Genomic DNA, 14,822 nt, shown 5'->3' with positions numbered 1-14,822 from the left:
AATTTAACAGTTGATTCAAAGAAGTACCCACTGCATTCAGATTACTGATATTATATAATGCCAATTACTACTCACACCATACAATTACTGCTACATTTGTTACGTGTTACTTAATAATAATGTAATAGTAATAGTGTTATACAATATAGAAGATGTTCAAAACAATTCAGAGTGTGTTATTCTTGGAGGCTCTTGAACTTTCCAGCAGGTAATCCAGGTAAAATGAATTAGAAGCTGACCATGCATTAGCCGCATGCTCCCTCTGCTTTACAGCTCCATCCTTTGAGCAAACAGTTCAAACACCAATCACCTGTTGAGGCTGCTATTCAACGTCTTACTCTGACTACCTGAGCCAACACAAGCAGTCAGGATGCAGCGGTGCATGTGAAGTTGGAGGAACTGATGAGTGACACTGACTCCTGCAATGGATCCCAAACTGAGGTAGGAGACCAGCTCTGTCTTTTGAGTTGACAGGCTAATTATGTCTTTTACTGTGGCTGAATTATTAAACTCATCTGAACATCTGAACTGCCATTTATCAACAGCATACAGACCTGTGAGGCTGTGATCAGACAGATGACAGCGAGGTGTTTAAAAACAGTGTCTTTATTCATTTAGATGAAACCAGGCTCTGCGTAAAATAACAATTCAGCTTTTCTCTGCAGCCAAATTCAGAGTGGTCTAGCAATGCTCTACAATGAAAAAACAAATATGTGCAAGAAAATGTTCCTTACGTTTTAAGGTAAACAAGGGAGGTTGATGTATATTCAACGTTTACCTTATGATCACTCCGAGAGAAGATTCAATGTTTGTTATCATGGAAATTTTCCAGAGCTGTAAAATCATCAGTGAACAGCAGTACTGTGTCTCAGCATCTGATACGCCTCAGAACATATGACATATTTATTTGGACTGGACTTTATGGATTATACTCAGATAGACCTGAGTCAACACTCCTGCACTGACCTCACACCAAACTGATAAAAGTACCTCAAGTCCATCTCAAATTGAGGACATTTTTTTTAATATATATATATATATATATATATATATATATATATATATATATATATATATATATATATATATGTCTTGAATGAAGAGAGCTTCTCTGTGCTCACCTTGAATCTTGAATTTTGTGACATCACAACTAGTCATAGTTCGATATGAAAACAATATTAAACTTACTCGGATGTAGAAACCAGGTAACCTCCAGGTCACAAACAGTTCTCCAAGAATTCACTCTTTCGAGTATTTCCAATCCTCTACTTCTTTATACTTCCACTCCACAACTGGAGGCAGTGTTTCCTTTTTTTTATTCACTAGATTCGTGCAATCATTCTCTAGTTTCTAGTTATTGTGAATATTACATGCTGCATCAGAACCAAAGTAGCAGTTTTAAATTGATTTATTTAATTGGCAATGTAATCTTTACATTTACGTAAATACACTGTATGTTTAATTTACCTAAGTACGTTTATTACCATGAATTATATTTGATAATTTATTCCATTTAATATTGGAGACTTTAGGGCCTTTCTGCATTTGTATGGGTGACATTTCACTTTATACAAAGTAATAATGGCATGATATCTATACTTAAACTCAAGTATGGCTTTCTGTTACTGTTTTCCTGGAAAGCAACAACAAGTCTTGTTTTGTATGGATGGGTCGCCAGAGCATCACTCCTTCAGTGTAAAGGCTTTTCCATTTATGAAGTGTTTCTGCTACAAACTTCACATTTTATTATTCTATTTTTATTTTTTTTAACATTGAATACAGACTGTGACACTAATGGGGAGCTAGGACGTGCTTGCTATAAATATTGGTCATAATTGACAACAACAGCCTGTTTTGTCATTTAGTTTAAAGGACTCATTCTGTTTTGTGGTCACAAATAGCTCAAGAAGCTCCATGAGAAACAGTTGAACATGAGTGTTGTTTGAGGCTCCACTCACCACTGAAAACTACAATATGATGAGGAGATGACGATTTGCTTTTAACTTGTGAAAAAAAAAGTCTGCTGATCTTGGCAGCAGATGTTTCCATTATGAGGATGCATTCCTCTGGTCTCCAGCTGCCCATCATTATTTATGAAGCATGGAGTTCTTTTGCTGTCTCATGTACAGCATGGTTAAACCTTAAAGCTCGGTGAGCATGACTTGGCTTTCAGTATCGCTCTATGATGTGCTCTGTGTTTGATTTGGATTTCCTCGAGGATGACAGTAGATACCAGATAAAACCTAAAACCTGATGAATAACTAAACTGTCAGTCAAGTCAAAGTCATGTTAATAACTCTTGATGCTTATGTAACAAGTCAAATTGAAAAACATCTTAACCGCACAAAGTGACAGGTTTATCTTGATATCCACACATCATCTAATTTTTATGACACCAGTTCAATATTTTGGAACAAATGCTTTTCAGTTTTAAATGTCGTTGGGTACTCTTCCTAGTCTGGTGAGTCTGCTGACATTTTTTATTTTTCTCTCCATAAAAAGGCCAAAACCAACAATGAATTAATCCCATTAATTAGTATTGTCCGTCTAGCCAAAGCCTGATTCAGTTAATCCACTGAGCTATTGTTGTCCAAAATATATGTTCCCTGATTGCAGAGATCACAATAGTTTATTTTATGTCACACTGCATCAAACTATGTTAATCCATGACTGAAAAAAGACCCCAAATAAAATGCACTTTTGATGCATTTTGTGTGTTTGAGTGATGTTTGATGTTTCAGCCTTTTGTTTTAAAGACTGAAACAACTCTTTTTGTAACCTGTTTTTAAAGATTGATATCTTTAATGAGAAGATATGTGCTCAGAGCTCAGTGCTTCAGAGGAAGTCAAGAATGTTTTGAGAGACAGACTGTTGTCGTGGGATTTCATGACTGACTAACATGTAGAATAATGCCTGGATTATCATTTAACTAGCGTTAATCACATATGTAACAAATGAATAAGAAAAAACAGAATAAATTAGCACCAGTCTGCCCTGTTTAGTTCTGCAACCCTGCCATACATCGTCACTGACACCATATTCTTCTACCTGTAACACTTTATGTTCCATGCTAAGTTTTCTTGTTAAAGGAACAAGATATTTTCACATGTCTGTTCCTTGTTATTGGATGACGTTCAGGCTGTGAGAGCAGCCTTGGAAAATAATAATGTAAACTATTACTTAGACCTGTGAATAGCTGTTAAATGGAGTGATGAGGGCAGGTCCCTTTACTGAAACCACAAACAGTGTTTCAGTAACATTGGAACCACTGCAAGTTCAACACTGAGAGAGAGAGAGATACTTAAGACTAAGACTGACTCAAGTTTATTTATTTAGGCATAAAGACAGGTGTGGAGCATGAGCAGGCTGAAGGATGTTTGATAAGTCTTTATTTACAGGAGGCATGTCAGATGGTATGACTAGAGTGAGTGCTGAGCAGAGAGCCGACAGGAATTATGCTCTGGAAACCAGCCAGGGCCACTAATCCAAGAAACAAGCGAGTGATAGCATGCTGTGTTAATTTGCTTGTCCGAGGGAAAACAAGGTCTTAGTCTGAGCAGAGAGACATGAGAAGGTAACAAATCCTCTGACATCCCCAAATGCTCAGAGGGCAGACAGGTAACCAGGTGTGAGTTGCATTGGAAGGTAGTTTTTAGCTGAAACTGAAGGAGCTGAACCCTCCTGGTGCCTGTTGGAGACTGAGAAAACGTGTCTTAACTTAAACAGAATGGATCATTCAGACAGTCCTGCATCCCACCGGTGAGCTGTTTAATGTATTTTTGTTTTTGACCATTTTAACTGTTCTGGATTTTTGGTAATCCCTTTAGGGTCTCCTTTCAATTAAATATATTATTTTCAGCATAGAGTTTTACTCCTAATTTCAGTTTGGGGAGTTCCTGTTTTAGAAAGCGACAGTGGAGGAAGATTAACCCTCAGATTTGTAAATGGAACCAATTTTATAGAATTTCCATAGATATTTCTGTATTTCTTAACTGACTTTAAAGAGCTCCATGGATTGCGACCTGAGTATCTTTAAAATGATGGATTACAGTTGTACTTCAAGTCTTTTTTATTACAAAAAAAAAAGTTTGAATACATTTTGAGGAAAAATCTTAAGTCAAGATAATAACCGCAATGTGAGTGAATGAGTTTTCATCTCAATTATCACGATTCTGCTTTTCACCATAGTACTCTCATATCTTAAAATACTTTTTCCCCCTGATGTTTGTATTATATTACTGGTTGAACAAAACAAGCATTGTAACAATTTGGGGTCTGGATTATTGTACAGATGTTATCCACATTATTTTCAGAATTTCTGTAAACCAATCAGTAGATTAGTGGAGAAAATCTGCAGATTAATTCATAATGAAAATCACTGGTTGAGGTTCTGTACAAAATGACTTTCATCTTAACAAAATACAACATCGAATTCTTCTTCTATATTAATGCATGGATGCTAATATAATAATATAGTATGTAATACTACTGCATTTTACTTTTAATATATAAATACATAGTTATTTCCTGCTCCAAGTTGATTGTATTGATATGCACTTCCTGGAAGAGACAGGCTTTTCTTTAAATTAAGATTTCCATTTGTTGCTATTTCTGTTAAGCTTTTAACTGTGCTAAATGGACTGTACAGAACATCTCTACTGTCGTCATGTGCAACAATCCTCGAGGAAAAATTGTCTTCTCTACTTTTAGCGTGTGTTTTTTTTTCATGTTTGATGTTTTTGTTTTCTTCTGTTAATTACAGAGATTTAACATTCCAGGCTTTATGAACAGATATTATGCAGCACTCATTTCTCCTGTAAAATTGCTCTGGGAGCTCCTATAGTCATAAATGGCATAAATAAATGACTGACATCCTTGACTGTTATCCTTCCTGGTTACGAACCACCAACCCGCTTCTGCAGCCATCTTCACCTTGTTGTGGGGACTTCAGCCTGTAATAATCCTGCTGTGATAAGCTATGTGCAAAAGTAATTTGTAAAATGAATGACGGAAGGATGACACATAGATCTGAGATGGTAAAAGTCTCTCTCCTCTGTGAGCAGAAAGGCCAAGATCATGTTTGGTCTGAAAGTGAAGAAGAAGAGGAAAGTCAACACTGACCTGGTCCTGGAAAACAAGGGAGCTGTGGGTGAGATACACACACACACCTACACACACACACGCACACAACACACACACACACACACACACACACACACACACACACACACACACACACACACACACACACACACACACCATCTTGGTTGTATTTACAGTGCACAATAGAGTATTTTTCCTGCCATATCACAGTTGGTGAGACCAGCCCTTGTCAAACAGTCATGTGTTGAATACTGGTGTACACAGTAACAGTAGTTATGGGTTGTTTAGGTTTTCAACACAGAGCACCATCACGGGATGTTACATCCCTGTTTCTGAGGGGACTTTTTTTAAATTCATAATTAAATGTTCCCTTTCATCCGTGAGGAGTCAGTAATCAGCTTGGATTCAGTCTGACACAACTGACTGCATTTTATTGAAGAGTCTGAAGTTATTTCAGAGCAACTTTTTCAGACATTTAAATCCACCCCTGTGTGTTATGTTACTGCTGTAACATTTTGCCAGCTTGCTTAAAGATTTTAAGATGGCTGGCCACCAAGACGTGGACAGGAGATGTTTCCACTAAGAGCAAGCACACTGTACATGTAGTTAGACTTCATTTACATCTGATTATATTGACTTCATTTTAGCTACATCAAGATGTGCTTAATACTGTAAACTGTGCCCTGTGTGTGTGTGTGTGTGTGTGTGTGTGTGTGTGTGTGTGTGTGTGTGTGTGTGTGTGTGTGTGTGTGTGTGTGCAGACAGTGAGGCGGAGGTGCCCTCTGATGTGACTGTCCTGCTGGAGGGAGAAAAGCTTGAGGATCAACCTGGAAGCTCCGCGGTCAGAACCAGGATAATACCAAACAATAAGAGGTCTGACGAACACGCACTATCTGTCAGCTATGTCTTATAACGTCAAAGTGTAGCAGCCAGGACCCTCATGCAGATACAGAGAATGACTCAGTTTAACAGCTTAATTATGTACCAGGGATGGAAGCGGGCAGAGACAGCTGGCAGACAAACGGGCGGATCCTGAATCATGTGGAAGAACACATTAAGCAAAGATGTGACCAAACAATCTCACTAACTACACAGACTAGCCAGCAAGGCAGCTAGGAGTGTGGAAGTAAAGCTGGAGATGTTGTAGTGGAAGACGTGGTGAGGGAAGGGAGGCTACAGCCACAGCACAGATACAAGCAAGAGCACAGGAGAAACTAAAATGAAAGTTTCAGTGTGATCGCAGTTTCATCAGTGATATTCGATCGGACTGACCCATTTGCTATCAGTCCTGTCAGTCATTTGGGGGAAAACAAAACTGTGTGTTAAGCTACTCTCTGGTTAGTATTCTTTCATTTTGTGGAGGCAATTATTTATCAGAACACCACAGTCTGGCACCAAAGCAAGATTCATTTAATGACCCGTCCTTCTTTTTAGTTCCTGGGGAGAAAGAGGGAAGTGGAGGGAAAAGAAGGGAAAGCACTGGGCCTTAACATATAAAGTACTAAACGAGTGTTCTGTCTGTTTGTGGTTGATGTGCCATGATGACCACTCTGACTGACACTTTACTGTTCATAGATGATGAGTAAATGTTGCATGTTTCTGTGACTGTGTTACAATCAGAGTGAGACACTGACCTGTCCGTATTGACATTTTCACAGGGCCAAGCTGAAAACTCGCATCCAGGACAGTGAAGGGAAACCACAGAGCTTCCAGGTGACAACAAACACAGCACACACTTATTCACTGTATGGGATGTGTATATGTTCAAATGCAAATTTAAACTTAAGTAATTCTCAAGGGAACATCGAGTTAGAACAAACCTAATCCAACATCCGATAAAACATTTTTAAGTCCACTAGATCAGGCGTCTCAAGCGCAAATTAGCTTGGGGCCACTGCTGGAATTGTCATCTTGTTGGAGGGAAGCTACAGCATTCATGCACTACAGGAAAGCGCAATATTGCAGAAATTCTCATTTGTATTTCCATCCTTAACATGATAATAAATAAATGCAAACAGTAGTTTGAATACATTTTATATGGTCAGTTTTTAAGTGATGGTGTAGATCTTTTTTTTTTTTTTATGGTAACTTAAATCCTCACACCGAGCCAAATAATGAAATACATCTGTACTGTATTTCTTGCCAGTCACTTGGCAGCACTTCTGCCCATATTTTCTTCATATCCAACAAAAAAATGCAAACAGATGGAAACATCTGTATGTACATATGGTTTTAACTGTACAAATGTTTTTTCCTTTTTTTTATAACCTTATAGCTGGCCAGCATGGGAGTCACAGCACAGAGTAACATGAGTCACATTGCACATTTAGAGAGTTAGGAGAGCTGACTGACAAGGAGATGGTGGATTTGTTATCAAATCAAATAACAGAAACACCTATCTGGCAATATGTCGGATTTAAACTCAGTGATAACAGGCAAACTCATAACACCTGACTGAGAGGTTGGAGCTGTGCAGCCTGTCGCCTGCAGCTTCCCGTCTCTCTGACATATTTAAAATTGATCTGCTGTCTAAAAATGCCAAAAATGACTTGTTTCACTCTGTAGACCCATTTTGATCAACGACAGCAGTGACTTTGAAAGTCCTGCTAAGAGTTTGTTCAAAAATAAATATGTTTGTGTTTCTATTTCAATTGAATATGAAGATGTAACTTAAATTGGTGTGAAACAACTAAAGAACAATGACTAAAAGAAAAAAAAAGGGGGTCTGGATTAGATTGTATTTTTGGCATCAGGTAGAGGGAGATGGGGACCAGGGCAGCTTGAGACCCCTGCACTGGATCCTGATTTTTATTTGGATCATCAAATTGCACTCACCCGTAGATACCAGCTTAAAACACCTGGGGTTGTAGTAAGAAACATTCTGAGAATCCATTCAGAGACCCCCTTACTTAGCCTAAAAACCTTTTAGAGAAACTCCGAGCCGGAAGAGACAGAAACTAAGTGAGAATGTGTTGTTGACCCTGTTGCTAGGTATGATACATTATTTGAAAATCTTGAAATATAAATGCACTTTTAGGGATAGTTGGCAGGAAAGCGCGGCTGTAGCTCAGGAGGAAGAGCAAATCAGCGAGTAATTGGAGGGTTGCTGGTTCGAAAACCCAGCTCCCTCAGCTGCATTTCGAAGTATCGCTGAGCAAGACACTGAATCCCAAATTTCCAGTCTACTGACAGCTAAAAGCACTGTTTCTCCTCTTTTTCAAGAAACTCCTCAGGCTCTCAAAAGTCCTTTTTCTTTTTTTCTTTACAAGATTCTAGTCTATAGTTTAAGGAAAATTCCCAAAAACTTAATAATTCTAAGAATTGTCTTAGAATTGTGTCACCAAGAGCAACTCAGAGTACAAGGAAGATTTATGAATATGGCCCCTGAGTGTTCCCTGAGAAATTAACAACACAATGAGAAACAACATATATTACAATGTTAAAGAAAGAGAGAGAAAATTCCTGTGCTAGCGCCAAAATGTAATGGGGTCTACAGCATTTGAGACCCATCCTCCATCCATGTTGCATGGAAATCTGTTTGGCAGTTTTTGTGTTACCCTGCTGACAAACCACCCAACAAATGCGTAAAACATAACCTCCTTGGTGGAGCTAATTAAACATAATGCAGCTGATTATTTTAATATATGAGCTGATAAAAGAAATGAAAATATTTTTGATATGTATGCACTACATTATAATACTAAAGATGTAATATGAGACCCATGAATGTACTATATATGAAGTCTTTACTGGGAATCAATCCAGACATCATCGTTCTCAAGTGTGCAGTGGTATTGTCCAATAATGATTTGTCTGTCTCACAGATTGCCATTAACATCACAGAGGCCAGGCAACTGGTGGGAGAAAACATCGACCCCAGTGTGGTGATCGAGATTGGAGATGAGAAGAAACAGACGTCAGTCAAAGAGGGAACCAATGCTCCTTTTTACAATGAGGTCAGAATAAGTTTGTTAGAATCATCTTCGTCTCAGTATCACTGTCAGCGGTTAATCTTTAAAGAACCCATGCTTCATTATTCTCTTACACTTTTCTTTCCGTCAGTATTTCGTGTTTGACTTCTTCGCCCACAAAGAGGTCTTCTTCGACAAAGTCATCAAGCTGACGGTGAGCAAAACAACTGTGAATGAGCATTTCAAAGATGAGCTATAGGTGTCATGTCTTGAATTGTGAATCATCAGCTCAGGCAGCTAGCATGATTATACTCAGAAATCATGAAAGTACATTTTCTTGATATATCTGAATGTGGCAGTGATTATCTATACATTTGAAGATGACAGCAAAATGTTCTCTTTGTATAGAGTTAAACATTTATTTTTTGCAGCAATTGTTTATTGTTTGCCTCCATGGTCTTGTAGCTTCAGGTTGACTGACTCAAGAACGGCATTTGTCTTTTTTGTGAATATTCAGGTGATGCATTCCAAAATGCTGAGGAGTTTCTCTATCGGGTCCTTTAAGCTTGATGTGTGGACAGTCTACAAACAGCCAGGTAACTTATCTTTTCTGACATGTCCCAGAGGAGGTAGCTGCACAGTGCTTTGATCAGAAGTTTCATCACTGTGTATAGATAAATCATCCTAAGCCCAGGCTTCATAAACTGTAACTGTAGTGCAGAAGCTGCTTGGACAGTCTAATATACTACTTATCTACTAGAGCAGGTTGGCTGAATGCCTAACATAAGGGCATAATGGGGATATACACTCTATATACACACTTCTGTCTCTTTCTTGCTCCCTTAGGTCACCAGTTCATCAATAAGTGGGCAATGCTGACCAATCCCGGTGACATTAGCACTGGGGTCAAAGGTTATGTCAAGTGTGACATCAGCGTCTCAGCAAAGGGCGATGCCATGCAGCCAGGACCAAAAGCCAGTGATGCCGACGAGCAGATAGACAAGTATGATACCTGCCTGACTTCTCTAAATGCTCTTTTAAAGGTGAATATATATTGTCCCCCGAGGATGGATCCTAGTTATTCTGAAAATCCTAGCATAACAAGTCTGCACACGAGATGTCTGATAATTGGATGTCGAACTGGATGAACACTGCAGTCTCTTGGAGGAATCAGCAGGGATTTAAACTGCTGCTGTAATATGTCTCTTGGATAAATGCCAACAAACCTGGTTGTTGAAGATTTTATGATGCAGTCTTGGTTGAAATATACTGTGACGTCCTTCTCCTCAGGAACCTGCTGATACCAGAAGGTTTTCCCGCGGAGCGGCCCTGGGCTCGTTTCTGTGTGAAGGTGTATCGCGCTGAAGGCCTTCCACGGAACAACTCCAGCATCATGGCCAACGTCACCAAGGCCTTCATCGGAGACAACACAGCACTCATAGACCCATATGTAGTGGTCAGCTTCTTTAAACAAGTGGTGGGTTGAATCTCTACAACTAGCAGCTGACATACTCATTTAAAAACTGATCAGAAAGCTCACAGCAGCTATTGTATTGGATTATGACCAGTTGTTCAATTCTTATGAGGAAGACAGCGGCTGTGTTTTTATTGTAATTAAAGCTATAAAGCTGTCTAATTTCTAGGCCCACTTTTGCTGTCTCTATAGAGGATTGCACTGTTCCACCAGGGCTCTAATCATAATGTATACTGTTGGGTACACATTTCCCCAATATTGAAATATGCCCAAATGCCCCTGCAATATACTGATATAAAAAAAATAGTCGTGCTAAAACAGATACCCTTGCACCAACATCCAAAACAATTATCATAAGATGAAATTTTAGTTATTACACTGAAAAAAATCAACATTACTATCATTACCTGTTCTCGTTTTACAATTTTCTGCAGTTCTGCATGGGTTTTTTCCAGGAGGGATGCCATACCCTAACAGAAGTGTTGTATGCTACAGTCAGTGTCAAACGCTGTCTCTCCGTCTACTATCACATTTTATCATAAAGTTTAAAAGAGGAATGTAACCAGAGAGTTATGATGATGCTATCACTCTTGATTTGTAGTTAGAAATTTTGTAACATGTCATGAAAATTAGTATCAATTAGCCCAACACTTATGCCAAAAAGGTTTTCTAGCTTCAGGGTTTGCTTCCTGATTATGCAACCCATTGACTATGCCCAGTAGAGTTTCCCCTGCTAGCCACCAGTTCCCACTACACTGTGATGATGTCACAGATTTTACAAATGGTTCTGTAAATCAAATGGATCAAAAATTCCTAATAGAGTCATAATTGATCTTGTTTCCAGTTCTTGGTGTCCTGTCGACAGTTTTACAAGCATCACTTTCATCGTGGCGGTTTATGGGGAAATGCTTTTTTAGCCGCAGGGGGAATTCAATAGTGTGAGTGGCCACCATGCCAATTTGGAAGCAAAGATGAGTGTTGTCCCCAGGGCCTGGTTGGGGTTAACATGGCTTATGGTTCGACATATCAGACAATAGACTGAATCACTGTGACGTTGCATTAGCAACAACACCCATGTCCAGGTACAAAACTGGCACTTGATTTGTATTATGGAGATCTATTTAACTTGCTCATTTCCGTTGACATTTTCAGCCATGGCTGTAATGCGTAAAGATAAATTGTTAAACATGCTGATCCAGCCTGTCTGTCATTTCTGTGCATGTCTTCATTTAATAACCTTACCTTGTTTCTCAGGGTCGCACGTCCACTCAGAAGTCCACAGCAGACCCGGTGTGGAACGAGCAGATCGTCTTCACAGAGATGTTTCCTCCGCTGTGTCAGAGATTGAAGATCCAGGTATGAATGTGGGAGGAGGAAGTGACTTTCTCCGAATTTCACCATGATTTAATGTCACATGATTCTGCCCTCTCTCTTGCCATAGGTCTGGGATGAGGGAAGCATGAATGATGTTGCCATTGGAACCCATTACTTTGACTTGAGACGCATTTCCAATGAACAGGATGGTGACAGAGGTAAGGACACACAGGAGTCATAATCTAGGTGGGAGGAGTGAATTTCTGATCGGCTCATGGTAACTGTTGTTCACATATTCTCTATCCATCTTCTTCTCTTCTTCTCTCTGTTTTCAGGGTTTCTACCAACCTTTGGTCCTGCTTGGATTAACCTCTACGGCTCTGCCCGAAACTTTTCATTAGGAGATGACACAGGGGAGCTAAATGAGGGCATCGGAGAGGGAGTGTCCTACAGGTCAGTGTTCAAGGATAATGATTGTTCCAATATTATTAGAATGAGAAAAAAAATCGCTACATTAACAAAAAAGTAACAAGTTACCAACAACAAGCTGCCAATTTCTTGCTGGCGTCAGGGGTCGGGTGTACATGGAGCTGGCGGTGGAGATCCTATCAGGAGGGACGGGGACAGAGTCCAAACTCATCCGAATAGTCAAGCCTGTGAAGGACTCTAAAGCAGGAAAAGCTGGAGGGAAGGACGGCAAGACTCCTGCAGGAGGAGCCGCAGGAGCTGCAGGTGGAGCTGCTGATGATGACAAAGGAAAGGCTGTGGCACCGGAGGTCCTGCCAGTGGAATCTCCTCCTGGGGTAGGGAGACAGAGCTTTCTCACATAGAAAGATGAGGTTTTTGGGATTGGTATGGCAAATGATAATAAACACTACAATACCTATTAGCCTTTCCTGTGCCCAGTCTTTTTCATGCTGGCTGCCTCTCAGCGATAATACACACAGTGAAAATAAATGGTTTCGGCTTTCTGAAATGAAGGATTGCATGCACCAGGCGTTATCTGCAGTGGAGGAAAATATGTTATTGGAAGTGCCTAAAATGGTGACATGGAAAGTTCTGCCACTGTTTCTGTGTCCAGTTGGATGCAGACAACATGGAGAGCTTCCTGCTGTTTGGGGCGGTGTTTGATGCCACCATGATCGACAGGAAGATTGGAGACAAGCCAATTAGCTTTGAGTTTTCACTAGGTGAGCTGCTAAACCCACTGTTTTCACTTTTTTTCACTGGTTTCTTTTCCAGTGTTGTTCCACCCGTCCTCCAGTCCTGTCCTTGTCTTGTTGTACTGTTGTACTTCTACTTTTGTTTCCTCCTTCAGGTAACTTCGGTAACGTCCTGGAGCCTGCAGGTATCACTGCCCCCAGTCCTGCTGTCAGTCGGAGGAGAAGAGGTCTGGACATCCAAGACAGCAGTGACATTTCGGGCTCCTCCACTCTGAGCTATTCCCCTTCCTCCCCGGCATCCCCACTCCTGCCCAGAGACCCTCAGGACACCACCTTGACCTCCAAGTCCATCACGACTCCAGAGAAACCGCTCATGGTCGAAGGAAACAGGTTGAAACCTGTTGTTGTTGTGCCACAATTCGATTTGATTTTCACTTTAAACATTGTTCGTCAACACTGACCATCATATCATTATCAGATCACATCTTAGATGTTCAAAGATCAACAGATCATTAGGTTTTTTTTTTATGTCCTGACTACTGTCATTTACATTTTCAAATTCTTCCTTAAAAGGATTTTTACACCAACAGTTTGATTTTATGCTGGTGGCTTTTTGCAAGTTCAACAAAAATTTCAGTTCAGTTTATTAAATCTGTCACGTGGAAACTCTTTACAAAAAATGTAATAGAGGATCTCTGAGATAGACAGTAAACCAACATCGCCATTGCTGTTGGTGTTACCTCCAGAAAAAAAAACAAAAAACACTGATCCTGCTTCTGAATTTGACAATTGAAATTGAATGCTCATTTGGACTGATTTATGATTCGGAATCAAAATGGTGACGCTTCGTGGCTACAAGTTACAATTGTGGACACACTGAAAAAAATGGTCTCAGTTGCTTGACTGTGTTATTGGTTATAAAAGTAAAGTTGTGACTCTTTGTGTTTGCAGTTCCTGTGTGCAGTGTTTTTTAGTTTACAGTTCATTTCTCTTCAGTCGCTTAGTTCATTGTGTGCATAACTGTGTGTTAATGTGTGCACAATCAGGTACTACATGTATCTGCCCCTGGAGAAGCAGAAGCCATGTGTTAATGTACTGAGTCACTGGGAGGACAGAACGTACCGACTGTTCAACTCAAATATGCTGGAGAATATAGCTGTTCTCTTTGTATGTACGCACACACACACACACACACACACACACACAGACGCCCTGCTCTTATTTTGTTTGACTATAGTTGTTCTATAGTTATAGACCTGATTTGAAGTAATTTCTGTATGAACAGTTTCTACCGACATCCTTGGAGGAAATTTATATGCACTGTCTATTTTTTGTCTTTTAGGAGGAGGGTGTAGCCAGCGCAGCTGCGCTACACAAGAAGTCAGATCCAGGAGCTGAGCATGCACTCAAAACAGTCCTCAGAGAATTCTGTATGGATGCCAGGTATTCAGACAATCAAATCTATTCAATGTCTCACAGCAACATAGATGAAAAAGCTTTATGCTGTTAGTTTATAAAAAAAATAAGTAAGCTTCTTATTGCCCCGATGTAAAAACCTATTTAGCCATTTTGTCACAACTGAGAAAAGATCCCACCTTCATTAAAGCTGCTGTCAGAGCTAAATAGCTCTGTATCCCAACAGTAACTGGTATAGAGTGTTTTTCCAGTCCCATGTCTCTCCTTCCCTTGCTCATGTAGTAAAAGACAAGAGACATTTTCTGGTATCCCTGCCCACTTTATCCAATCAGGACAGAGAACTGCTTGGAAAGGGGGTCCTGTCTGCATCGCAGGATCCTCCTCCTGTTTGCTGCTGACTGGAGATTACCATGTTCATGTGGTATTGTAAAGAGGAGGGGT

The 14,822-nt window shown here is 39.9% G+C and overlaps 1 protein-coding gene across 2 annotated transcripts in view; it reads left to right on the top strand.

Moving 5' to 3' along the window:
* Positions 1–3,352: 3,352 nt before the first annotated feature.
* Positions 3,353–14,822, top strand: part of fer1l6 (fer-1 like family member 6) — a 28,848-nt gene continuing 17,378 nt past the window's right edge. For both annotated transcript variants that reach the window (XM_037109338.1, XM_037109337.1), the window contains exons 1-17: positions 3,353–3,759; positions 5,064–5,149; positions 5,865–5,976; positions 6,762–6,816; positions 8,928–9,059; positions 9,166–9,228; positions 9,532–9,610; positions 9,861–10,017; positions 10,305–10,491; positions 11,743–11,844; positions 11,930–12,020; positions 12,138–12,255; positions 12,374–12,605; positions 12,884–12,992; positions 13,121–13,355; positions 14,012–14,132; positions 14,308–14,408. In XM_037109338.1, the coding sequence (XP_036965233.1) occupies positions 3,728–3,759; positions 5,064–5,149; positions 5,865–5,976; positions 6,762–6,816; positions 8,928–9,059; positions 9,166–9,228; positions 9,532–9,610; positions 9,861–10,017; positions 10,305–10,491; positions 11,743–11,844; positions 11,930–12,020; positions 12,138–12,255; positions 12,374–12,605; positions 12,884–12,992; positions 13,121–13,355; positions 14,012–14,132; positions 14,308–14,408 (2,012 nt within the window). In that variant the 5' untranslated portion in view covers positions 3,353–3,727. The remainder of the gene's footprint in view (positions 3,760–5,063; positions 5,150–5,864; positions 5,977–6,761; positions 6,817–8,927; positions 9,060–9,165; positions 9,229–9,531; positions 9,611–9,860; positions 10,018–10,304; positions 10,492–11,742; positions 11,845–11,929; positions 12,021–12,137; positions 12,256–12,373; positions 12,606–12,883; positions 12,993–13,120; positions 13,356–14,011; positions 14,133–14,307; positions 14,409–14,822) is intronic.

This window comes from Acanthopagrus latus, chromosome 9, assembly GCF_904848185.1.
Source record: "Acanthopagrus latus isolate v.2019 chromosome 9, fAcaLat1.1, whole genome shotgun sequence".
Taxonomy (NCBI): domain Eukaryota; kingdom Metazoa; phylum Chordata; class Actinopteri; order Spariformes; family Sparidae; genus Acanthopagrus; species Acanthopagrus latus.
Note: the sequence above shows the minus strand (reverse complement) of the source record. Positions and strands in the feature narration are given on the sequence as shown.